Genomic DNA, 27,223 nt, shown 5'->3' on the forward strand with positions numbered 1-27,223 from the left:
ACACCTTGTCTTGTTTGAGTAACAGTTTTATGTTTTGTTCCTGGTATCTCAGTTGCGTTTTGCAAGGAGAAGCTGGGATAAAAACCCAACATAAATCCTAGGAAGAGTGAACCCAGCTTAAGTATCTCACACTTGGTTTTATAGGATTTGTATTTGAAAACCTGAGCGCAGATATCAGGAAATAAGTATGGTCTAAAGAAAAATGGGAAAATTTAGGAAAAATAAATAAGGACCTTTCGATTAAAAGAATGAGGACTGTAAGCAATCTGATAATTTCAGGATGGCTTGAACTATGGAGGTCACAAAACTGTAAATAAAACTAGATTTTCAGAGGACAGTGTTAAATTTTTACATGTTTACTATTCATCTTTTAGGCAAACAGAAATACACCTGAGTGATCTTAAAACAACTGAATCTTCCACAGTGAATTGTCTTCTATTTTATCTTTGAATGTTTTTCCAAAATATTGTTTGCAAAAGTGTGCTATAATGTAGAGATTATGCCAAAGGTGTTGTCAGGTCTTCCTGAATTGTACATGACCAGATTCAAGAGCTGGGTGCTTAAGTTGTAGATCTAGCAAATTACTTTCTCTTTTCATTTGACCCTGGAGAATTCCCTCAGGAGAAATTTGTGGATTAATGTACATGTCACAGAAAGCCTTCACTTTTTAAGGAAACTCAGTTAGACATGAATCTTATTCTTCTTCTCTGTCTTTTTCTATTCCTGATAGGAGAATAAACACCAGTATGTTGAACACTACCATTTTAGAAGATGTGTATGTATTTTTGCTGCAAGTCTCATGAGAATATTGTGGGTCTGTAATATATTTAATCATCCTAACATTTATTATGTGCATTTTAATACTTGGCCCCAATGAAAAAGATAGAACAGCTCCTACACTGGGCCCCCCATGATGCCTGCTTTCTTGTGGGTCTCCAGTGCATACCCTACATGCAATACTGTGTTTGCCATTAAAAACTTCCTGAAAAGGATTGTGTTAGAACACTCTAAATTTACTTTACAGTTGGCAAGAGAGTACTCAAAATGATTTAGTACTTTCCTAAGCAGTTCATTAAAAGCAGTATACGTTAAAAGGGCAGTCAGAAAGTGACCTGTTGGCTGGGCTGAACCCAGAGCAGGAAGCTTCCAGAGACACAGCAAAGAAAGGACTTCATCATGAAGAAAATGCAAACCATGTTACTAATTATGTACCGAAGGAGAATTATCATATGTCTCCTAACACCTGAAGTTCTTCTAAAGAGACTGCTGAAACTGTGCATAAAAGATATCAAAAGGATACTGAGGAGAGACCACTGTTCTCAAGAGTTAGGTACCATGACAAGTACAATGTGCACGCCTGCGTGGCTGCCCTCTGGCTCTGGTTAGTATGCCAGCAAAATAAGACCATGCAACGTCCTCATCCAACCCAGCTGGGATACTCTGAAATGATGGTATAGGCTGTTGATAGAAAAAAAAGGCAAGTATTTCTGCTGTGTTGGGTTTTGGCATGGATGCTATGACTTTTTTTAGAGGAATATGATCAGCCCTTTTATTGCAGGGGATGTTGGCCAGGTGCAGAGAGAGCCCTTAGTATCCCTGCAATGCTGCTGACAGCTCAGAGTGACCTGAGAGCTCAGCAGAGGTGGTGTGGCTCCCTGAGCTTCATGCTTCAGCTCTTGCCAGCTGCTATGTGTAGGCAAATGGTCGCTCAAGAACCCTTTGAGTTGCTCTCAATTATAAGAAGCATTTCATTGATTTCCATTTGTCCCCAGATTGTGGAAATCCAGACGTGGCCTGGAGGCATTGATGTGTTCTGGTTGCAATTGGGATGGACCAGGGATTTAACCTGCAGTACCTGAGTGTGTAAAACTTTAGCCAGATAAATGAGCTAAAGGAAGAAAACTGTATTAAATCTAGATAAATCAGTGCTGTATTGTGTCAGGAATGGAAAGACATTTATCAGCATAGTACTTTAGAGTAATATGCTATAGTGGCAGAAAAGTACTGATAGTTTTTCTTTGTGCTGCAGTTTCAAAGTTCTGTCATACATATTTAGCTGCCAGTTTGTAATAAAGTCTGTGTGTCAGTGCCATCAGGACTTTGGGCAAGCCCTAAGAATCAGCCGGCTTCATATTCTAATCAAAGTAAAATCTCATGAAGCTAATATCAGAGGCTCTACAAAAATGTATGGCAGCAACTCTTTTTAATAAAAAATAAATAATTGAATGTGAGCTGTGTAGCAAGTTGTAGTCTTTATACACCATTTCACTTTAATGCTCAGGTTCCTTTAGTTTTCCACTAGTTTAATAAGTGCAAGGCTTTTTTGGTTTCCCAGTATATTTTCATTTTTCTATTGTTAAATGACTTACTTTTGGCAGAGACAAAAATAGTTTGTTGGACAAGAACATATATAATCATTCATGCATTTCGGGAAAGTTAGTATTACATTGATGTTTCTTATGAAGCTGTTCCATCTGCTATTTTTCTCTAAATTTTAAGAGAAATCTTAGAAATCTTTTAAAAAATTATCACTGGTAAAGCAAGGGGCTTTTAAAGCCAAACTTTTTCCAGAGTTTTTAATTTTTTTCCCATTGAAGATGGATTTTTTTAAAAAAAGCCACTAACTCAGTTATTTCTGAGTCACCACTAATTTAAAGTCAGACCCCCTTCCTTAATGGGTTTCTCATCCTAGTGCTAGTTTTTTCATCTGATATTTTTATAAAAGCCTTCTGTATTCCCATTTGGATAGCATTACTTCACGATGCTTCTTCTCAGGCGTTATCTCTTGCCTGCAAGACTTGGCTGAAGCCATGTTATTAATTGGTTTTCTCCCCGTTTTCCTTTTACAAGAAAGGACTTTTTTAACCTTTGAACTTTGAAATCACACTGGTCATTTCTTTCTCCTTGCATTTTTCTTTTGAAGCAGTGTTGAATTCCATTATACCTCCTGGGGTGTCTTTTAGGTTTGACCAGCTTTCCTGTACTCTAGTAGTTGTGTTGTTTGAGTTTGTTTTTTTCACATTTTCCAGCTATTTTCATTCTTATATTCAACATCTGCTGGTTTTGTTTGTTTGTCTGTTTGTTTACCAAAGAAGAGAATGCCAAGGTCTTTCCTGTAGTTCCACCTTTCTAGGATAGGCTATAATTTAAAATAAACTCTGATGCTCCTTGTTGATAGATATTTGGTTCTATTATTTACTCAGTAATTAGCTATAAGACTGTCCCATAGTGATCCCCTCTTTTAAATTTATCACCACTGCATTTTTGATGGTGAGACTATACCTCAGGGATGGTTCCATTTTCAAACGTCACCATTTTGTCCCTCACTTTCTGTCACTTTGGTAAATATGAGAGCCTATTTTTGCTGTCTAGTTATATTTATGAAGATGATTGCCATTCCTTTTCAGGTTTGCTTTCATGATCTCATATGTTTGTCCAATGTACCAGTTTCAATAGCTCTGTCTTTTTCCAGATTATCTTTCAGCTTCTACTGATCTTGGCAAACTTGTGTTCATTCTGGTACAGTTGTGTAATGAAAATTGCCTGGACTTTGGGAGAGGGAAACAGTAGTCAGGAATGAGAAAAAAACAGCAGCAGGCTGTTGTCAGTATTCAATTTGGAAAGAATCCTTTGACATTCTGATAAATGCTGCTGATGTGGAACATTCAAAGAAATTGCTTCAGCTTTGCAAAGCGGGTGGTAACAAACGCGATAGCCAAGAAGGCTGAAGCGTGAGAGGGGGACAAAGTTTCCCAAGCTGGCAGGGACTTAATTAATTGCAACAGGCTTCAAATGTTTTTTCTGTCTGCAGCTATATTTTTGTTTCATTTCTCACTTGCTAGTCTGCTCTCCAGCTCAAAGTGTTGCCATCATCTATTAATGTAGAAAGCAGGGAAAGAATTTCTTTATAATGAGGGGGTTTTGGTTTGGTTTTTTCCCCCTATACAGCAAAGCCATTTGGTGCCATCTCCATCTTTATGTTAGTGACCTGCCTCTGAATCATGGGAGTCTAACTGGAGTAACATGGGCTAAATGAGATGTGCCATATTGCTGCTATGTCTTCCTAAAGCTTTCTAGCTGATAGAGGATTTTTTTTTTTTAATTTGTTTTGGTTTGGGCTTGGTCTTTTTTTTTTTTTTTTTTGCATGCAGTTTCAGCCAAGTGGTAGCCCTGCTTTTTTGGTCTTTTCTGGCTTTAACTCAAGATGACATTTATGGGAGATGAGAGAGCTTCGGGGTACTGGGGAGAGATCCAGGGTGATTGGCTGCTGTTTGGCAGTGATGTATTAAAGCAGCTCTCCTTATCTCCCTGGCTGAGCTCCTGGTGCATTTACTGCTATAAACCCAGCTAGCCAGAGGTCTCGTTACTTTCTCAGCAAAAGTTTGTTGTGTCATAGACTTTGACATTCAAGTTCAAAGCCTAAGAATTATTTCATTTTTAATATCAAACATTGATAGGTTCCAACTATACTGTGGTCCGTCCTTGCAGCAATCAGCCGGTTTGGATGCATATTGCCCCTTTTGTAATTTAAATGCAGAGTCTGCTTTGCTTTCTCAGACAAAATAACATATGTTTTGTAGTATTTTTGGAGAAGGATGAACACTCTTTGGGTTTCAGCCAGCCTCTTTGTATTATGTGCAGGTGCTTTGGGGCTTTAATAAGTAGGGGACCTTCTAATAGAAGAATCAGAGGACAAGGCAGGAAAATTACTATGACATGGGTTCTCTTTGCCTCTACAAAAAACTAATCTTTTCACTTTTAGCTAAAGAAAAGTAGTAAACTTGCAGCTGTGTTTCAGCCCATACTTATAGGAAACACAACACGAAATTGATGGAATCATTAAATCATTATTAACTAAGTATGCTCTGTTTCAAGCTACCTGGATTTAATTGCTTTACCTTAAAAACACCACCAAAACCCCAAACCAAATATTAACCTCTAATTGAACAGGCAAGCAGAGAAAAGGTCTGAAGTTTGTGGGTTAATACAATGTCACTTACTGTTTTTAAATTGTCATAGTACAGTAAATCTACATGGACTGATTTTTTTTCCCCCAAGGCCAACCAAAGAAATGGGCATGCTTTTTGCAGTAGGCAAGCTTGCAGTAGGCAAAATCTTGGCTTTTTTCTTTACCATGGCCCACCCCTAAGCCACACAAGATTTGAATGAACTCAAAATGTTACTTTTCTGTTCTGCAGAAAGCCTATCACGGTAAGTCACTAGTTGGTACTTTATATGTATATCAGTATATTACAGTGGGACCGTTGAGAGGCACCAGGGTAGGCAGTGCGTATCTTTCCAAACCAGCTCACAGGGAAACTCACTGATACATGCCTGCATGTATCCCGCCTGCAGGTGTTCATCCATGTGGTGTGAGCACGTACTCATGAACACAGCTCTATGTCAGTGTCTCTCTATATGTAAAGTGTATGAGCATGTTGTTAGCCAGGAAGCAGTGGTGGTCACAAACTGTGCTGCCTCTTTGTGCTGTCGCCATCCGTGTAGGCTCTGTGCCTAAAGCTGGTTGACTTTGAATATGACCTAGCAAACTGATGGGAGTTAAAAGCTAAGAGGATGTGACCTTAAATGGCTAGCACTGACACAGCATGCTAAGTTTTTAGCTCGTGAAGGATAAAGCATAAGAGTTGTCCTAGGAAGCTAGCAGATAAATAATGACACTATGAGGCAGTGAAAACGTTCTCCTAGTGATTATAGATAGAGTAAAATTATTCATCAAAGCATTTTGCAAAGATGCATTAGGCTCAAGAAGCTGTTTTGGTTCTTACAGTCTGATGAACTAGATAATTAAAAATTTACCCTGACAGTGTCGTTCAGAGCTGCTAATTATTTAACAAATTTTGCTTGACAGCATGGTGCTGTATATTAGACCTAATTGACATTATATCTTACTGTATATATCAGATGTAGAAATGGACAATCAACATATGCTGATATTTTTCCTTTTGTTACAATGACAAAGGAAGGAAATATTCTGTTATTATACTGTCATCACCACTCTTAGGAGTATCCAGTATTTAATATTTTATATTGTTGTCTTCATTTACAAACACACCTTGATACTCCAAACATCCCAGTGTTGAGTATTTTCCTTATTTTGCAATTAGGGAAATAGAGGAAAAGGGGTTATTTTCTGTCTTAAACATTGAAGTACTGAGTCTGCTGGTTTGTAGACTGGCTATACACCCTTTTAGTCCCTCAGAGTTAAGTTTTCAAAAGCTTTATACCCATTTTTGCCTCAGAAGCTTCCATCCATTACCTGTGCTTTATTTCTGTACTGGGAAAATGTATTCTTCCTATTAACTGTGATAAATCTGCCCTCTACACCTTTACTTCTCATGTTATTGATTAGGCAAACAACTTCTGTCTGGCTTTTTCATCTGCTTCTTTGCTCAGTTCTGCATCTGGTCACTACTGACGGTTCTATGCTCACCCTGGCTGTTTTCTCATCCTGTCGTGTCCTAAATGCTATGGAAACCATAAGCTTTCTGGGGCGAAGACTCGTATTTGCATGTTGTTCTAGTGTGCAGGCAGCACATTCTACCAAAGTATTTGAGTATTCTTTCTAGAAGATACCATAATATATCTTATGATAACTATTAGTAGTAATCACCCAAAGCAACTGCTACAAAATTAACTTTGCAGCCATTGTTCAACTTCAGTCAAAGCCATCACCTAATGTTATTCCTTAATGATGCAGTCATGCTCTTCTTTCAGAGTACTGTTGGTTTTTTTCAGCAGAACTACTCCTTGAAATAGCCTGCTTAAAATAGATGGAATGAAACTGTTCATGAAAAAGTTAATTGAGGTATTTCGTACAGAGAAGGTGGGGCTGTGAAATTAGAGATTTGGATTGGAAAGCCCTTTTGTTGTTCCATCTAGTCTAAATCTGCACTGTTGCTAAATAGAGATATTTGGCTGTCTGTTCTCATCTTGATTATTCTATTTCCCCTAGTAACAATTTTATGGTCTGCCCACAGCATCCTGTTAAATTGCCTCTTCTCACTGGCTTGGATTTTTATATAGATTTTCTCAAATGCAGTAAAATACTAAAAAAAATGGCAGTAAATGGTAGAAGGCAGGAAATTTAAAGAAATATATGTGAGACAGCTATCAGGAAAGCAGTCAGAACACACAAGGCAAAAAAGCAAAGCAAAATAATATTAGAGCAGGGAGTCAAAAGAAACAAGAATATAGTCTGAGTTCAATAAAAAAATAATAAAAAGAGCACAATAGAACAAGAAAAGTGATAGATTTCATAATCTTACTAAAATTCAATTAGAAAAGATGCTTTTATCAGATAGTAAAGTTTGTGTCCATTTGATAAAGCATCCCACTCATTTTCTGTAAGGCAGCAGTTAATTATCAAGGTACCATTAGCACTTAGCAACAACAACAGGCAGACACGTTCCCTGATAACTGTATAATCTGATGTATCTGGACAAAAAACATCCTAGCATTTTAAAAGGAAAAGCAGGGAAACACTTTGAAATGATGCTCAGTGAATTCATGAAGGAAGGCAGTATCAGTCAATTCGAGAAGTTAAATGCAGAACCACAGTATGGGAATACGATGCACAGAGAATCAAGAAGTCATTGCTTAGTAACCCTGACACTTTATTCAATATATTCAAGTGTATGTTATTTACATAATCCTCACGTGTGGAGAGGAACATCTTATATTTGACAAACAGCCAAGATGTGATGAAACAGAACATGCCAGGCATATTGCTGCTTTTCAGTAGTGCTGCTCCCTTGCATTTGCTATAGATTTCTGGAAAAAGCTATTTAATAAAGCTTTCAATACCCTCTCTCGCTGATAGTTAATTCCTGCCATAAAATAACAGAGAGGCCTCCCAGACCTGCTGTATGAAAACTCAGAAAGAGCTCCTTATCTAATCAAGGAGAGAAATTTCCTGACTCACTTTATGGTATTATACAACCATGGGCACGCTGTGGGTGGTCTACCTATTGAACGCTAACCCCCAGAGCATGTTGTAATAAACACTTTGTTAGACAAAATGGTAAACTGAATGAGATTTAGCAATTTCAAATTCTTTTGGGCACATAAAACAAGAGGAAACAGGAGAATTGCAGTATTTCACAATAATTGTTGTCACTGATGATGTTTTTAATTTTTATTGCACTGTTATATCATTAAGTTAATGGAAATATTCATAGAATAATGACAAAATATTCACTATAGTAGCAGAAAAACATTTAAGGATGTTTTCATCCATCAAATATCTGAATATTAAATTAAATTAGAGCAATTCACAGTAAACTGATTACAAAACAGTGAGAACGAAGTTAGGTAAAATAATTCAAATTAAATCAAAATAAAATAATTTTTCAGAAAGCTGTTTTCAGGTTCTATTTTTCCGTAGGCACTTTCTTGAAAATAACTGCAGCCACTTCTTTAAAATCTTTCCTTTTAATCAATATTTTTTACAGCAGTTGAGATTAGGTTATTCATTGTAGTGACAACAATGTCGATGAACTCATTTGGCCTTAATGATTTGATTCTGGCAGCAGCTACTACTTCTGTTTACTGTGAAACCTAAGGTTTTCATATGAAGGTTAAAGATAGAAGTGGTTCCTGGGATGGCTGACAGGGTGGATTAGTGCTGCGGAGCCCTGTAGGACGAGATCACTGCTGCAGTACACAAGGGAGGGTTGTCACTGAGGGAGGTGAAGTTTGCATCTAGCCTACAAAGGGAGGTTTGGACTTGGGTAAACTAGTTATTGGCAGGTATAAGTAGGGTTTGCTTATTGTCTGCTGCTTATCTTTGCCTGCCAACGCTGCTCCTGGCTCCTAATCACCCCTGCTAGGCGGCCGTCACGTCGATGGGACTGTCAGCTGCTCTCCTTCCTTCTTCCTGCTCCTGACATTATTTGTTTGTGACATTTCCAAATAGGAAATCTTGAGGAAGCAGAGCACTGCTGGCTGAGCAGGGGAAAATGAAAGATCTTTGTCTACTGGCAGAGGTTTTTAAGCTATGGCAAGCTCCTTTAGGTTTTTAGTCTATTTTTGAAGTTGCATGCAGTATTCTGCGCTTATCTATATCTCACTGAGAATTTATGTTCAATCCTAATAACTTTTGCATCCCGTTTAAATGGGAGTAACCGAAGATTTCATTATTTAGGACTTTGAATGATTAGTCATTGGGGTGTAGGTTCTCTAAAGATTCATAGAATAGTGTAGCATATAGTAGCCTTAGGAGACAATTTCACTCAGTTACACAAGGTAATATTGGGTATGAAATATGGCTTGCTAGAAAAACGATGGCTCAGCAGTTCACCCTGAAATGTCACGCCATTTCAAAGACTTATCTTTCACAGTGCTGCATGTTGCAAACGTACTAGGCTGTACTGTACTGAAGCCTACATACACAGTAAGGATATTGTCTGTAAATAGGAGTGCATGAGAAAGTGACAGTTTGCAAAATGACACCTGAATTATAAGAAATAAGAAGTGATTGCCAGCTTTTGATTTGCATTTAATGGTACCTGGGTTACCAAGCCTTGTCCACAGGTGCATGAAGTGTGCTATCTGAATTTGATGAGCTGATGGTCTGCTCTCACTTAATACAACTAACTTTGTTTAATACTGCACTAGATTCCTCTATCTGGGTTATGTTTTTTCTTATGCCAGCTTCATGTTACATTGTCTCTTCAGTCATTCAGAGGGTCCAGGATTTGGGTTTTTTACTAGCTCTCTACACTCCTGTTATACTGTAGTACATTATAAGCTAAAATAGAAACTTTCTTAACTGTTAGGAGAGAAATTGCAGATCATTATAGGTGTTCCTTCTCAGTCCCAGAAACTAAACTTCAGTGTGGAGGGTGACCCGTTAAAATACACGTATCCTAAACTTCCACTGATTTTAATGACAATGGATGTAGACAGTACACATATATACTATGCAAATGGTAACAGGAGTCCTCAAGGTTTGTACATAGCTGCTGAATCAATTTAACTATATAATCAATTTAGGAACTAGTCTATTTATGCCAGAGACCATTTGAGTGGATCCACGTATATATTGCTACAGAACTGTAGAGCTTGGTTCAGGAGAGAAGATGTGGCTTGAAAAGGTAATTTCGTGTTTCTACCTGTTGTTTGTCACCCAGCCTCTCTGCAAGGAGCGCTTAGTACACATTACAAAAGGCAGAGGAAACCAAATGACTAGTTTGAAGACTTGGGAGGCAGTGAAGTTAGGTTTGGAACATGAATATTCATCAGATCTGGCTCCTAAAATAATCATCAAGCACAACCTTTCTTTGGGAAAAGCTGTCAAGTTTGACGTACGATGCGTTCAGAACCTGACTTAGAAATGATTAACTTTGAGATGGAAGAATCTTTTCAAGCAGCGTTAAACAGAGCATTTTAGCAGTTTCCCATTAAATTTTCTTCAGTATTTGTAAAGTTCATTGATTTCAGAGAAATAAAAAGCAACAATGTTCAAAAGATGGAGACTCAGTACTCTGGCGTAAACCAACTCCTCCCCCTTCAAACTTTTTACATAAAAAGAGGATAAAAATGCATTCAGCTAATGTAAAGGGGCAAATTAATCTGTCTCATATCTGGCAGTGCTGGATAGAAGCAAAGGCAATAGGAAGCCTTCCTGCTTTCCCTGCTCAGCTGTATTATTAGTTATAACTTTAGGCAGACTCTCTCAACAGACTGAAGGCTGTGCAATAACTGAGAAAATCAGGGCATTTAATGATGTCCTTAACTGCTTTGATGTCACATTTTTAGACATCCACGCTTGAAAATTTTGATCCCTACCCAAATCCTACATGTCATAAAGAAAAATGATGCTACATAATATCATCAAATTTGGTATTTTGAATCACTCAGAAATAAGTGCCGAAACCCCTCTAAGTTATGGTTTAATACCAAAGGAAATCTCTTTTCTCTAAAGGAAAGTCCTAGGAAAATGCTAATCCTAGGGCAAGGATGTTTAGGGGTGATTTATTCCTCGGAACATGAAGGGATTTTTTATGCTTATTCTAACATAAAAATGTATATTTGCATTATCCTTATGAATTCTTAATTCCTTTAAAAAGACTAGCTAGGCTCAGGCATTTAATTGTGGACTGCTTTATGAAATAGATTTCATTTTTGTCAGCTGTTGCTTTTCAATTTCAAATTTATTTTGTCAAGTTGGTTTATATCTCAGTTTGTTTCATTTCTTCCCCAAGAGACTTTTGCTTTTGCCAGTGTCCCAAGTAAGGGATTTTAAAAGAAATTACTTTCAGTAATAGAACTATGAATAAAATACTGAATACTTCCTTCAGACAAACTCTGGTAGAAGTTTGTGTATCATAAAAAACAAAAAGTCAGACAAAAAATTGGTAGAAAGACCTAAACTGAAGTACTTGGTAAGATAAAAGAATAATAAACAGAGAATCAAATATCAGTTGATGTCAGATTCTGTTTTTTTTTAAACAAAGAAATATCCTGACTTCTAGTAGCAGACTATTTTGGTAATGGAAAGGAAGAAAGATATGATGAGATGGACTCACACACTGCACCATCTAGGGGAGATCCCTTAATGGCTTGTTTATTTTCCAGTGTTGCACACTCCAGCATTCCCAAGTGTAAGCCATTGCTTTTGACAGATTTGAGTATGACCAGAGGCCTGAACCAGCAGCCTGTCATGTTCAACTATGCCAAATGCTTTTAATAGCAGTATTACAACAAAAGAGTGGAGGCTGAGCAGCTTGTCAGTCTCAGGAGACTCCTACACTTTGCCGTGTTACAGGCAGGCCATGACTGACTCGTAGCCATATCTTAATAAGAGAAGGGAGAAAGCAAACTTAAATTTTTTTCAAAGAAAAGGCTTGAATAAGTGAATAAAAAACCAATAGGCCATTGGAGTCTGCCTGTTTGTCATAACAAGCAAGAATCCTGTGATGTTTTTTACAAATACCTATAACAGTCACACTCTCTTTTCTGTACATGGGAACAGTTGCCCGCCGCTGCAGCTGGTCACGCCATGGACAACTCTATTCACAGACTACTGCAACTGGCTTCGGACTTGGACTTTGCTTTGGGACTCTCTTGTTTTTACTCTTCACTGGCATTAATTCCAGTGACATTTTGGCTCAATGCCTAGGTTTCTGAAGAATGAACCTGAGGCCGAAAGCTAGTGTGTACTTAATCCAGTACAAAGATCAGGTCCCTCAGACAGGGAAAGAGAAGCAATAGCAAGAAAGGGGAAGGCCACAGGCAGTGCTTCACTGCTGAATGTAGAGTACCCTATGGCCATTTTGCTTTGGAACAACATGTGTATGTTCTCTCCAATCTCCAGTTTTAATACAGTTATTAAAAGTGAATCCTTAACTCATTTAACTATCACATTTGTAACAATCATCTGTATTTAAGTATCTCACAATCAGAAAATTAGAATGGGGTTACTTGAGTACTACATGAAGTTCACATGAAGCTCTGTTAGATCCAATGGCAACATTAGAGGTGCCAATTGAAAATCAGAGCTTTGAATGAAGGGTAAGAGAGCAAGCGTCTTTATCAAGCCAGTGAGTTAGCAAAAAGTGGGGAAGGTCAGAGATCCTCTGACTGTTCTCTCTGGTTTTCTCCTCCTTTGGAAAAAGTCACAAAATGTAGCAAGATGATTGAAGAATCACCTCCATGATACTGCTGCTTCTTTGCCTTTGCAGTGACTGAAGCAATACAGTCAAGAAAAGGGAGCAGTGTTTTTTGCAGGGGTTTCTTCTGCACTGCTGCAAGGGAAAATGGTAGTCTGGGTTTATTTCTTAGCAATTAAATACTTACATAAAAGTTACTCCTCTCGTAGTTGGTCCTATCTGCTATATTTTAGCACAATAGTCTTGATTGTTACCCAATATAAGGTTAGCTATCCCTTTACCCCAATTGTAGTCCTTCAAAACCATTTTAGGATATTTTGTGATTTATATTTATGCCACTAATCCTGTACTTTTCCTGGGAATTGAAAAGGGGTGTGGGGGGGGGAGGGGCAGTTAGATATGGAAATGAAAACCTTTTATAAGGGAAAAAGCTGTAGATATAAATATTGATTAGTTGTAGAAGATCTGCGATGAGTAGTAGTACATATTGTACGTGTTGGGGATATTAAAAGGTAAGTTTGCGCTATAGTTTCCAGCCTGTCATAGCCTGTTCTTACTATTGCAATACCCTCTGCCCTTTAATTTCTGCTGCTTCTGATAATTTCATATGGTCTGTCAGAGAGCAAAGATTATCTGAATTTTAGGTCAAATGGGAGAGAATCAGACAATTTCAGGTGAAAAGTAAGTATACAATGTACTCAAGTAATGTAAACACAACAGACTTTGCGAGAATTGCATGGGAGGATTTTTGCTGTAGGCCATGTGCCACTCTCTGTAGCGCCCTTTGTCTCAGCTGTATGTGTCTAGGGTAGAGACGATGCAGCAATTCAATCTTCTAAACCCTCTGCTCCCTGCTAGTGTCCAGAGCTCTGACCTTTGTAGGTAACATCCATCCTTTTTTGATGCGGGGTTTCAGCTTGGTGTCCTTCTCTGCTGCAATCCATCATATTTCTACCATCTCTTGCTGTCTGGTCTTTTGATGTCTTTCTTGCATCGTTATTCTTTCTGCAACATTGCAATGAGTATTTTCATTCTTAGTTCTCCTAGCAGATGGTAAAAAGGACTCTAGTCCTTTCTGTTCTCTTTCCAGCAGAACTGCAGGCTTCATGCCTATCCATTACAGTATTTTTTTCTGGTTTTCCCGTGGAAAAACTGCATTGAAAAAACAGTGTGCATGCGTTCTTTCCTTTTTTCCTGATACTTTTCGATTCACTTCCCCACTTTCATAGCTCCCCTGGGACTGGGTTTTTTGGGTGGTAACAATAAATAGCAAACTTGCTTTTCTTATTACTAAAGTTAATTAAAAATTCACACAGTTGCAAGGGTAAGTTGCACTTAAAATGTGTCTTGTTTGCAGCCCCAATGTAATCATCATTTTGGAGAGATGTTTAAACTGGCTCTGGGATGAGGTGTCCTGTGCAGCAAAGTCAGCTGCCTGGAGGGACCCTGCCACCAGTGCCCAGCAGATAACTGTGTCTCCAGCAGGAGGCAGTGGGCCTGGCATGTACACCCTAGGAGACAGGCAAGGCTCCTCAAGTGCCAAAGCCTCCTCCCGTTACTGTCTGCATCTGCTGCTACATTCCTCAAGCCGAGGGCTTTCGTCCCCCTCATTCACCACTTCTTGTTTGGTCCCATCACAAACTCCTCTTTCTGCCCCTTGGTGCCGACCTCAGCGTGCTCCCCAGTCACCCAGAATCCCTGAGAAACAGCCAGAACCAAATTCCTTAAACATTTGATAGATCCTGACATATTAGGGGAGTAAATCCACTCAGGCAGTTCTTTATGTGCTCACAGGGATATCAGGCATTGGTTTTCTCCTGCTGAAGATGCTTAGAGGCTAAAATGGGTCCCCTTTTTAAAACCTGCAATCCACACCACGCTGACAAGCTGTGTCAAGAGTGTCTTGAATCCGTGAGCACCATTTTTTTCTTTCAGTCAATATGGCAATAAGAGTTCTTTCAGTACTTTCATCCCTCGGAAAGAGAGAACTCATAGTGAGATACATTAGTGCTGCCACCTTTTCAGCTGAAAGGGGTGCTTTTAATGTGCTGTTTCTCTGAACTTTGAGCTAAAAACAGCCAAAGGAAATACTCTGTTATCCAGAAGGACTACAACTTTCTAAAGGCTTTGGGTTCTTCTTTTTTGAAGGAAATTGTTTACAAAACAGAATGCAGCAATGCCTTCAGGAAATATCTGTCACTGTACTAGGAAGAATACCGAAACTTTAGGATGCTTAAAATATCAGAATTAGTTATTGCTGTTTGTTGCATATCTATAGAGGTTTGATCAAAATTTGCTGTTTCGATTTAAGGGAATATTTTAGCTCTGGTTTTGTATTAAATTATGAGTGAAATGCTTCTTTAATTTGCCACAACAGAAACTGAAATATGTGTCATTTAAGAAAAAGAAATTTAAAGTTTTTTTTCAAGCATCCATTTTATGTTATCCTTTAGTATTTTGTTATCTGTACGTTTTTTCATATGACTAGCATATGGTGTAATATTTCACTGAAGATGTTTAAATTTAGAAAAAGGTAGTTTTCTTCATTATTAAGTAGACTTGTCCATATATCAATGATATTTTGCCCTGTCACAGTCCAGAAACCTGGGCAATTTACCTGGCCTGCAATTCACTTCCTACAACCCTTTCTTCTCCAGACTCCTAAAAATTGGATAAGGATTAGGTTGAAGCCTGAAGTAATTGTTTCATAAATGAGCTGCTTCTGCCCTCATTGGCAAGATGCTAAACACATGGCACAGGGATTCTTCAAGAGATGATGGGACCAACAAAGATTGGGTACCACTAGTATATGGAATAAAAACATATACATCTGGAAACTTTCAGTGATAGAATTGATGCCAATTGTGATCTCTGAGCAGAATCAAAATACTATGGATCAACAATTGCTGTTAATGACCATGTGAAAAGTGGTGATGTAACTTAAGGTGCAACTGAATAACATTTAGAATTGCTGCAAAAGCCTGGCACAAGTCAGGATTAAAGATAACATTAAACTCTTCAAACAGAATTTATCTAAAACTAACCAATGTCAATAATCTAAATGCCCAAATAGCTCTTTAATGAAGAACAAGAAAAGCTTTAACATTTGGGGAATTGAAAAAAATATCAAATAAATGCTAGGACAACTAAACCTCTGCAAATAAGTTTGGTTCTGAAATCTGTGTTTTCTAAACTCAGCAGCTTGACCTTCATGGGAAAAAGGCTAGAAGGAATTAAAAATCATGACAAAAAACTTCAAATGTCAAAACTGAATAAAAATGGTCCATGAACCTGTTTATTAAAAAGAGAATAAAGATATGCATAAACTGGATGAACCTTTTTTTTTTTTTTTTAAACAGTCTGGTTTTGTGTACAGAATCATGTATGTCTGATATATTTAATTCATATTGCACATTTCCTCTCAGAGAGACTTCTGCTTTGCCTCTGTCTTCACATCTCTCTGTATTTTCATGAGAGTTACAAACTATAAGTTTTTGAGCCTTTATGTTTTCTGCAAAGTTTGAGTAAAATCAGCCAGCAGTTTTGCTCAGGCATCAGTGATGAGCAAGGGCCTGAAGGCCAGATGCACAGAGTATGAGCAGTGAAGCCTTCGTTCCTTACTAAATGGTGCTAAAACTCCAGTCATGCAGAAGCAGGAGAAAGTCCCTTTCTACTAAAGCAGTAATCTGGATCTTTAGTCAGCATAATCTGGGAAATGAGCAACAAGTGGGAGTGACAGTCCTGGCAAACAAAACCAGGAGAAGAAACAGCTTTGTCTTCTGCTTAACTTGTCCTTTTGTCAGACAGGTTGTTGTCATGATGCTGACTGCAAGCAAGTAAGCCTATTAGGCTTCAGATAATAGGCTTACCCTGTTATCTGAAAATGTTTGTGTGGATCAAGCTCCCAAAGAGTTTTGAGGGTGAAGATTTTTATTAAGAAGCCTTTTAGGCATGAAACTATCAGCTTTTCCCACAGTAGCAACTTGTTGCTAAACTCAGCAAACCAGCACCTTGTCTTGAGACCTGCAGAGAAAAACTACATTGAACGAGGGTGTGCAGGAGAAAGCCCATTGCTTCCAGTCGCTTCCCAGATAAAATTCATCCCACGCTTTCAGAAGGGCTGCATTTCTGGCTGTGCTCACCCTTGGTGAGAGGCATCCCGCTCCCGCGGTGCTCTCCCCACTCCTCGGATGGCAGTGCAGGGCCGCAAGTTCTGGGACCACGTTATGCCTATGGGTAGGTAGGTTATCAGGGAGTGCTGCAATGAGGTGACAAGGATAGGAGTTGCCTGGCACTAAGTTGTTACTTTCAGCTTACAGTTGTAATGGATGATTTAAAAAAAAAAATAAAAACAAAAGTGCATGAAATTACAAATGAAATATAACAATTTTGTTTTAGTCTCTGCCTGCCACATCTTTCCGTCTTCAGCAAAGGACAATGTGGGCTAGCAAATATCTCTCACAAGCCAAAACCAACACCAAACCTTGCTTTACTCCAACAGCGAAGCTGCATAAAACTGCCCTTTTTAAGTGTTGCTATTTCATGGAGAGTTATAGGATGACTATCATGACCAGAATGAACAGAGACATACTTCTCATCATTCTGCTAACATAGTTATGCATGTTTTTTTCTTCAGATTGGGTTTAATCAGTTGCAAGAAGGAAAAATAAATCCCTGCTTCTGAACGTAAGCAAAAATAGGACAGGTAGTTCTAGCAACAAATATTCCTAAGTGTGAGAGACTATGCACAGCAGAGGAGGTTACCAGTAAATCAGGACTTTGACATCAGGCAAAAAATTACTGGGAAGAGTTCTCCTCTGAACAATTATCAGGAGGATCTGTTTGATTTCTTCATATACTGTAAAGACAAGGTTGAGTAAAAAGCTTTCATTTTTCAGTACCTCCCTCCCAGCTGAAGCTCTGACTGGCGGTTTGTAAAGGTGAATGGCAAATTCTTCTTATCTCAGAATGTTTAAGGTGCTGCTTTCAATATGATTTTCCTTCAAATACAAATGTGGATCCCATGAGATATTTCTTCATGCTTGTGGGATCTGATTTCTCTCTTCATTTTGGGGGACGTGAACCGACCACATATAAAGCGAAGAATGATATTTTTACTTCTTAAAGTGACAAGGTAACAAGGAATAGAGTTTTACATTGCTTTTGTATCTTCTGAAGAACTGTATAGGCACTATACTTTGTTTATTTCTGTCCATTCAACTGATGTTAATTAACTTGTCTGAATCTGCATTTGAAAAATTCAAACATCTCTTGGATCCAAACAGTGTATTAAAAACATAACGAACAGCAGCGGGAAGATAATTCCATCAAAAGCTTTTCTGCCTTGATTTGTTATGATATTGTCAACAGTTCTTGATGGAATTACTTCCTTACATCTTGCTTCAGCACATATATTACTATTTTCCATAGACTGTTTGAAATGTAATTAAAAATGAATGCTGTTTATCTGCCTTGTGCAAAAAAAGAACTGTACATTCCAGAAACAAAATATCTTTCCTAGTTGGATATTTATTATTTTATTCAAGTAACACTTGCCTAAATTCCATTTCGCAAAGTTCCTTCTTCTGATTGTTGATACATTCTGTTATGAATTTAGAGCTAGCTAATGACTTTCTGCTGTCCCTATCATGTCAGATTAAGCGTTGTATTCAGAAATAAGTGGAAACCAGAGGGGGTTCTGGCAAAGACTTATTCAGATCCTGAGGTGTAGGTATGCAGGTTTTGCAAGGGATGTATAATTATCACAAGAAATGTAAATTTGCCATCAATTCATTTTTTTTCCTGCAGGCTCTAAGACCAAATTATTTCTTAAGGCACTTATTAAATGCTTGGAAGAAAAAATATGGAAATACACTGACCTTGCAAAAATGCATTTTGCTCTAATTGTGCTGTTGGGATAGAAGTAATTTCTGTAGTAGGATATAATTTTCTATTTGGATCTTCTTATAAAAAAATTTTCAAATGTGATATAAAAAATCCTCCCAAAGTGACACTGCATGAAAGCAGGTGCATAAATGCATTGCTATGCTTTTTAATTGTAAACAATTTTCCTTAGAATATACTGAATGCATCCATTTTGAAATGTACATGACATGATTTTCTGTCCATGACCTCAAAGTAATTCAGGATTAACGCTTCAGCTGTTGCCTTGTTTGGATATGACAGGTAATGCATTACACTTGCTGAGGAAAAGGTGGTGAAGTATGAGTCCTACCGGCTATGTTTTCATTTAGCTATGAGGATAAAATAGCTATAATGAAATTTATAGCCCCTGCAAGTTTCTGGTTTGGTTCAGGGCCTGGGCTTTGGCTCTCATAGTCTGTGGATTGAAACAAAGTATTGATTTTATGAACTCTGTGCCATCTTGAATCTGTCTGTGAAGGGTCAGCGTAGCCGTTTTATGAATAATGAGCATCTGAGCTCACAGGAAAAGATTTAAAATGGATTAATTCATGATGAATTGAATTTTGAAGGAGAAAGTTTGCCAACTGATGTATTGGCGCGCTAGTGAGGAGTTGCTTTGAGTAAAACAGTCCAATTATTTTCTTATCTTTTCTTCTTAATGAGCTAAGAGATCATTTCTATTCTCAAAAGTCAATTAGGGGAGCAGCTATAAAGTCTTTATTTTAGGCTGAATCCTGCCTTACTCTCCTGAAACATGCCCTGAAATATGGGCGTTGGAGAGGATGGTTCATGGCAGCAGCCTGGACTGCATGTTAATATTCACTTTACTGGTGTGCTGTAGAGAAGCAATGTCCACCTCCATAGAGTGTGTTGTGGACACTGATTTATGCGTTGCATTCCCTGTTTTATGGATTTTATGTGTGTGGGGCTAGCTTAAGCACAGACTGATGGTCAATGAGTTCTACCTTCCTCTTCGAGGGCTTAACTTGTATGAGTAGAGTAAGGAACGGTGGACCAAGTTCCAGCTTTCTACTGTGGGCATCTAGTTTAAGTCCTCTACCTTGCTCATATCTCTCCAGTCATTCCCGCTTACCCTTTGGATGTACCTGCCATTGTCTGCCGACTACCTAAGGCATTAACTGCCAACCTTTGACTTCCTAGCTCACATTTAATGTAGATGCTTTGTGCATCACTGACAGGAATTGTCTTACACTCCAGGTAGCCACAGGCTTCACAGGTGGCTAAATTTGGGGATTTTGCTTTTTTAGGGCACTATTGTCTAATTTAAATAACTATACAGCATAACTGAAGGTGTCCCAGCCCTAGCCACTGCAGTAGACTCGTGTACTAGCATCTGATTTGGGAAACATGGAATTACTAATTACAGTAATTGCTTGTGTTTCTCATACCTCTACTGTTTCCATGTACAATTGTGTGGAGACATCCAGAGGCTCTAAGAGAGGGACATGGAGACCTGCATCATCTGAGGATTCATTAGCATAAAACAGCCAGCTGTGTGCAGCCAGAGGAAGGGATAACACCTCACTGCTCATCTTTGATCTGCTCTTAGTATGGATTTGTAGATCCTCAAACACACACTCAGGAATTAAGTTTCTGTTTAGCGCCAAATGTTACTCTTTTGTCATGATCTCAGTTATCTTATTTGTCCTCTAAGACCATTCCCCCCAGCCGCAGAAATACATGTGGGCACTGCCCTGTATGTACCCACTATGGTAATGAATCCTTTAGAAGTGTTTGAAAGTGTTTTCATGTTTTAAAAGCTCAGAGTTGCTATAAAAAGCAAGTAAAGGTTGTTTTGCTAAATATGTTTGTTTAGATCCCCTGAATCCCAAATCCATACCCAAGTCCCTGGGGATATGTAAGTTCCATTGGCATTAGCAAGAATATGACTAAGGATTTCTCATTCCTAAGCAAGACTCACAAGGACTGTAGGTCTACTACTGTGGTCTAAAGTCCTTCATGTGCAGTACAAAGCATGTGACAAATAAAGTGCTGTTTTTCATTCAGAGTTACAAACCTCCCTAGATAGAATAGTTATTCTGATTAAATGAATGCTTTAAGAGGAAAGGTTTTGGTTTTGTTTTCTAGAGCTGTATTCTGTAAGCTGTAGTTCCCACTTCTACTTGCAAAAATGGGTAACGAACCAAAGAAAAAATGCCAGCAACTTGGCGAACTATGCCAAGGGCTGGATGCGTTGAAGGAACCATACTTTTCCAGCAGACTTGATAGCACATTGATTGGAGTTTTGCTGCCTTCATATGTCTGATGATCTGCTTGTGAAAAGCTTTTTTGTTTGCATTTATTTGGCCACTTTGGCTGGAGGTGCTTTCAAAAATTAATGAAGTACGCCAATGTTGAAACGAATTTCAGGCATTGACCCAGCTTACCAGTATGGCAGACTTCACTGAGCTGGCAAGTCTAAGGGCATGTAGGAAAGTACTGAAAATAGAAACAGAAAGGATGGAAGGAACAATCATTGTGGTTGGGCGCTCCACCATGTCATGTCTGCGATTAGAGACTGCTTTGATTTTCTGAAACAAATACTGTGAAAGGAGAATATTTTAGGTATCCATGGAGCTAACACAGATTGTTAGTACCACTTCCTCTTGTCATATACCTTCAGGTTCGTTGCTCTCCCAATGCAGTGCATTTTGTATTTTCAGCCATCACGCAAAACATCTAGAAAAATTTGTTGCATATTTCTGCAGGTCTTCATTATGTAGGGTATGATCAAGTATTATCTGGCTTGTTTCACTGCATCTTTGCCTTGGAGCTCTGTTGCTTGCCCGCCTGCTGTGTGAAATAATGTCTTATCCCATATAAAATATTCCTCATTTGGTTCATATACTTCAGCATGTGAACTCAGAATTGGATTATTTTCAAGTGAAGAAAACCAAATACTTGTGGAAAGCAAACACAAAAGTGTCATGAGCACAGCTGAGTGCAATTTATCTTTCCGTTTGAGGGAATACTTGTGGGAATACATTTATAATCTCTGTTCAGCTCTACACACTGATGTTAAGCACTGGGTGTTTTGACTTCAGACACCTTGCTATTTCTAGAACAACTATGCGGTAGAAAGGTCAATGAGAGGATTATTATGGAGAGATCCTTTCAGTACTAACACACACTAACGAAAGCGAGACAAAGAGTGATAGTGAAGACTAACCAATTGCGTAGATAGCAAGTTGTGGATTCTTCAGTTTCATCGAGTATTTGATATAATCAAGGAGTTGGAACTTTGTTTGAAGCATTTGGAGCAATTTGTGGAGCATTGGGTTGTGGACAATATTCACAGCCACCTTCAGCAATTGGAGACAATGCAGAAGTCTTCTCCAGTGGAAGTGTTATTTCTTGCTTCAAAATGGACAAGAACTGTTCAGATTTGAAAGATGCAGGCTAGAATTAGAGGATGAGTTTTAGTAAGTGTAAGTAATCTCATAGGCACACGTAGTACATCAAAGAAAAACACAGTTCTTCTAAGCAGAAAGAATATTGGTAATGTCACTGAGAAGAGCCTGGGCAAATTCAAAGAGCATGTGGTATGTTTCTGGATGAAGGTTGTAACACAGTGGCCATAAATCTAACCAGGGGATGGGAGGGAAACCACCCTTCGGTGCCTATCACATGGTTGGGCACTCGTTTTCTAGCTCTCAAGCCGAAGGGGCATTCCTCCTGCAGTACAGCTTCCCTGCTCAGATTCAGCCCTGTATATGACTGAAGTGATGGAATAATTATCAGAATTATAAAGTTGAGAAAGCTGAATCTTACTCATGCTGTGTGAAAAGAACTTAATGAGGTTGTAAAAGCATTCAGAAGTAACAGAAGTGTTGCCTGTGTAACCTTAATTTGGATTTCTTGTGCACATACATTTTCAGGCAATCATGGTTTGGTCAACAGTCTCTAGAGTCATTATTTTATATAATGTGTAGATTGAGGGTGTTCAGTTTTAAAGCAGTTATTTGGCATTTTGTGTATTCCTTGTTATTTGTCATGTGCAGCCCCTTATTTTATTTATCATATGCCATTTGAACATTTTTCTAAAGATGAAGGGGCTCTTTTAAGGTGCTTTTTAGTGTAGTGTCTGAGTATCCACAGTTATCAGAAACTATGTTTTCAAACTCATTTGTGCATGTATTGTGTCCATTTTACAGATGGAAAGCTGAGGTACAGCAATAGTAAGGCCAAAAATAGCTGCTGGTTTTTGACATGCAGTTTGAGTTGTTGGTAACCTAAATTTTAAGATATCCCTGCAGCAAACTATAGGTTCAAAGCCCACATTTGCATGCATTACATCTTTGCAAGTCAGATGCTAAGCTCTAAAGAAAATTAGAAGATCTTATTGGTGTCTGGCTTGCTAAAAATGTTGGTTAAAGCAGTCACCTAATATCTTGCAGGTTGTAGGGAGTGTGGTACACCAGGGGCTTCAATCATGCTTCGTATAGTTCCTTTTGTTACAGAAGTCTTTCAACTTCTTTGAAAAATGACAGAAGGCAGCTTGCTTTAATGCAAAATTCAGATTCATCCCTAGAGCAGACCTCTTATAAGCACTAAATTAATGAAGCGTTTCTAGAGAAAAAATAGTATGTGGTTATGTTATCAAGAACTTGTTACGTACGTGTTGCTATGTACATTCACAATGACAGTAGTGACTGCTGGGCTGTTTGCTTGCTCTCCATTTGCTGATTTGAACCCAGAACTAGGCAACACGCAGTAGGCTGAGCTGAGCTGCTGAGCAGGGAGGAATCTTTGGCCTGTTAGCTGAAAAAAATCTCTGTCAGGCATATGCAAACAGTGATTTTGAGGAGTCTTATAAATTATCCAGATTTGAGAGCATTTCTCTTAGAAACAGCAAAATGCACAACCTTAATGTGAAGATTATAGCTTGCTGAATTTCAAGGTTCTTCTCCTGTTCCTCTTGGGATCCAGGGTTTTCTCAAAGAAAAGGTTGCCAGAACTTGTCAAAACAGGGCATTTTTCTCTTAGCCTCAGTCTCCCAGCTAGCTGAACTGCATTTGCTGACATTTTCTTTTAAAGAAATCAACCTGAGGCTGACACCCAACATGAAAAAAGAAGCAGATTTTGCCAATGATATAAGTAGCTAAATGTGTTTTTTAAAAGGGAAGTGATGTCAGGCATTAGCAAGCAGTGGTGCTAACTTGACCTGTCACAAACTCTGTAGGATGCATGAAAAAGAGAAAAGTAAATAGAAAGATAAAACGGAAATGAAAGTTGAATCTTAGCCAGTATATTAAAAGCCTATATTAAGTCCCTTAGGTACAGTTTGACAATTAATATTGTTTTGATGAGGGGTAGGAGGAACAAGAACAAAAATTACAGTAAGAATTTGCTGCAGACTCCCAAGAATGGGTTTTCAATTTCAAGGTGGTGCACATCTAATTTTACCAGATTTGTTTGTCATATATTTGCTAGTTTAAAGGAGAAATGAATATGAATCATCAATAATTTTTTTCAAAATTATAAATAAGGCATCTTCATTATCCAAAAATTATATTAACTCATCTGATAGCAACTGTACTATCTAGACTTGGGGAAAGAGGGATGAAAAGGTGGAAACAGTAAGTACTGAAAGATAAAAGATTTAGCTGCATAAAAAAGTTAAACCAACTCTGGACAATGCACTAAAATAAGCACAGAACAATGATCTTCATTGCCAAAAGGCTGGCTGATACGGTCTGTTTTGTTGGAGTTTTCCATTTTTACTATGTATTTTCAAAAGGTTGGTACGAAACATTGTTTCAAGCAGGAATCAGTTTCTCTAATAGTCCTTAGAAAAATGCCATACAGGAAAGAAAGAGGTTTTGGATAGTCCTGTTTTTTCAATACAGACGTATTGAATATTAGCAGAAATCTGGGGGTATGAAAGCCCCCAAATTTAGAAAACATCTTGAGCACTTACCATAAGAGAAAAAAAGTCCAGACAAATATAGTGATGACTCTGAAAGGTCAGTAGTGGAGGTGTCAAAGTAATCTTCTATATATCTTACAAGATGGCCGTGACTGTTCCCAGAACCCACTAATAATCCACTGGTGAGTGAGGTGTGATGAGTGTGAAACACCACAGAGAAGCCATAATAGAAAGGAAACATGATCGTAGTAATTTTTGCCTGAAAACTTCAGCTGTAGTGAACATGTTTATATTTTGTGAATCAGCTAAACTATTTCAGAATTTAGAAAATGTGAATCTTGTTATAGTGAAAAATGAGCATGAAATGAAGTACCAAAAATCAAAATAGAATAAAATGACCAAAAAAAAAGAGAAACAGAACTAAACATTGATCTTGGTCCGCAGGGTCTTAGGGTAAACTCAGAAAAGTGATGGTGAAGTATTAATTGACATGAATGTCATACATTAAAAGTCCATGTTGCTTGTGAAAGTACCCAGTATATCTCATTTTGGATCTGGCTTATGATTTTTTTTTTCCTTTTTTAAAGTGTCTTTTAATGAGGGCATGTTATCTTTTCTAAAACCTCATCACATTTAATATTATTTATGTTTTTATCTGTGTTCAAGGTTCTCAGTCTTAACACTGTTATACAAGGTATATTCCCATGTGGTACATAACATTTGAATAACAGCTTTTAGCATCAATGAAATCCCCTATCACATTAGACAGTGAAAAATACAGAAAGTATAAGTGACTAGTGCTTCAGAGATCATTCTTAAATGAATATGGGCAGCCTATAAGGTATGATATTATAATAATTGCTTAGATATTAAATTTTGTTATTAAATCACTTGTGTGTAGATTACCTGGAAATGTTGCAAAGAACATATTTATTTGTAGTTATTGTATTCAATGGTGGAAAGTGCAGCACTGTAATAAAATCTTGCCCTCTGAAATATGTTTATATTGTCACTGAGCTGGCTTACTAATGTGATTTTCTACCTTTTGCAAAATGAAGGTAACGCTTGCTGCAGTTGCTATGATACAAGACTAGTGCACTGAACTTTCTGGTGCATCAGCACACATTTTGTACCATGCAGTTCACTGTCACTGCTGTTATGATTTTCTAAAGCCTTCCATGAGGAAGTGGACAAGTGAATTTTATCTCCCGAAACACCACGTGTAACATAAGGATTCACAGATATTTTCCTTGTTTGCTCTGAATGACGAGTAGCAATAGTACTGAGCTTTAGCCCAACTGTGGGATTGAATTTTAGATTTTTTTGTAAAAGGCGGCTTATGACGGCTACAGCAAAATAAGGATATTATGTACTCTGTCTTGTGTTTTGAATTTTACCAGCATGCATAAACATGTCACCTAGCTTTGTGTTTCCAGAAGTTATGTGTCTAGAACAGGCTTTATTAACCCTCTCCTCTCTAGGAGAGGGAAAGACATAAAGAGGCACCTTCAATAAACTGTTCATCCCACAAACCTGAGACATTTTAAGCCAGGATGAATTACATCCTAGAGGAGCCTGCTTCTTTGCACTGGTTAGAGAGGGCATGTAGACAGATAGCTGAAATGAGATGCCTAACATTTATATAGGCAAAACTATAGGAGATGAATGCCTCTGCAAGTGATAAGGTGAATATTTTTCAAACTCTGTGGCCTGGGAATAATCCAAAACAAGACTAACAGGTAGAGATGCAGCAAAACTGGGAGTATACTGCTGTATATGGCAATAAGCTGAGAGTCATAATGTAACACCATGGAGAAACAATTGTGTAAAGAAAGGTCTGGGAAACACAGATCAACCTCCCTTCTGTGCAAAAGCAAGGCTTTTGTGAGAGTAGATAATTGACATTTCTATAAGAGTATCCTTTCTCTCTTTTGCATCCTCTGCCTCAATCTCGCAAAGCGGAAGAGTTGACAGCCTGTGTTTCTTGAGAGATGTATAGTGTGTTCTCTGTCAGCTCTGGTGACTGTATTGTCAGGGAATCGTATTCTGATGACATTGCACCCACTAGACAAAGGCTGAAGACAAGAAAATAAAACTTTTGGAAATACTGGCTTCCTGCTGACAGTTGATTAGGCTGCAAAAGAAATACTCCTTTTATTTTTCTGTAGCCTGGAAATCCATCAGGTGTTCTCCAAGCTATTAATAATGTTTTGGCTAGCAACACCAGGTAGGTTTAATGGATTTCCCTGCCAGTGTACTGAATGTGATTGCAATGAAGCATGAAACAACCTGTTTTAATGACTTACACTAGTGCTTCCTTAGACCTGATGTTAATTTTTTAAAAGGCACCTGGGTCTTTCATTAGTTGAACAAGCAGCCACTTGACAGCGAGTGAATAATTAATTAAAAAGTCTGAAAACTAATATTCATTGTACATTAGGAAATATTACTGAAAATTTTCCAGTAAACCTCTTGAAGAATAAGTAATCGCATCTATTGATTTTGAGATGCTTTCTGCCTATTGACATGCAGTATGTAAAGTATGTGCTCCTTTCCCTGCAGCTGGGATGACAGCAGCTCAGTTAGTAGTGGCCTCAGTGACACTCTTGACAACCTCAGCACGGATGATTTGAACACCACCTCATCTGTCAGCTCTTATTCCAATATAACTGCCTCTTCAAGGAAGAACACTCATGCCCAGGTGAGTAGCTTTTCATTGGCATTTGTTGAAACACCCCACAAGCATGCAGGATAACAAAGAAAAAAGTTCAGTATC

General features: G+C 38.1%; 1 protein-coding gene across 15 annotated transcripts in view; it reads left to right on the top strand.

Annotated features, from left to right (window-relative positions):
* NAV3 (neuron navigator 3) overlaps positions 1-27,223 on the top strand; it is a 554,479-nt gene that overhangs the window by 459,457 nt on the left and 67,799 nt on the right. For all 15 annotated transcript variants that reach the window (XM_087765091.1, XM_087765093.1, XM_087765082.1 and 12 more), the window contains one exon: positions 27,010-27,148. In XM_087765091.1, the coding sequence (XP_087621217.1) occupies positions 27,010-27,148 (139 nt within the window). The remainder of the gene's footprint in view (positions 1-27,009; positions 27,149-27,223) is intronic.

The sequence above is a fragment of the Nipponia nippon genome, unplaced genomic scaffold (genome assembly GCF_047370975.1).
Source record: "Nipponia nippon isolate SJK-2023a ecotype South Korea unplaced genomic scaffold, ASM4737097v1 scaffold_3, whole genome shotgun sequence".
NCBI lineage: Eukaryota > Metazoa > Chordata > Aves > Pelecaniformes > Threskiornithidae > Nipponia > Nipponia nippon.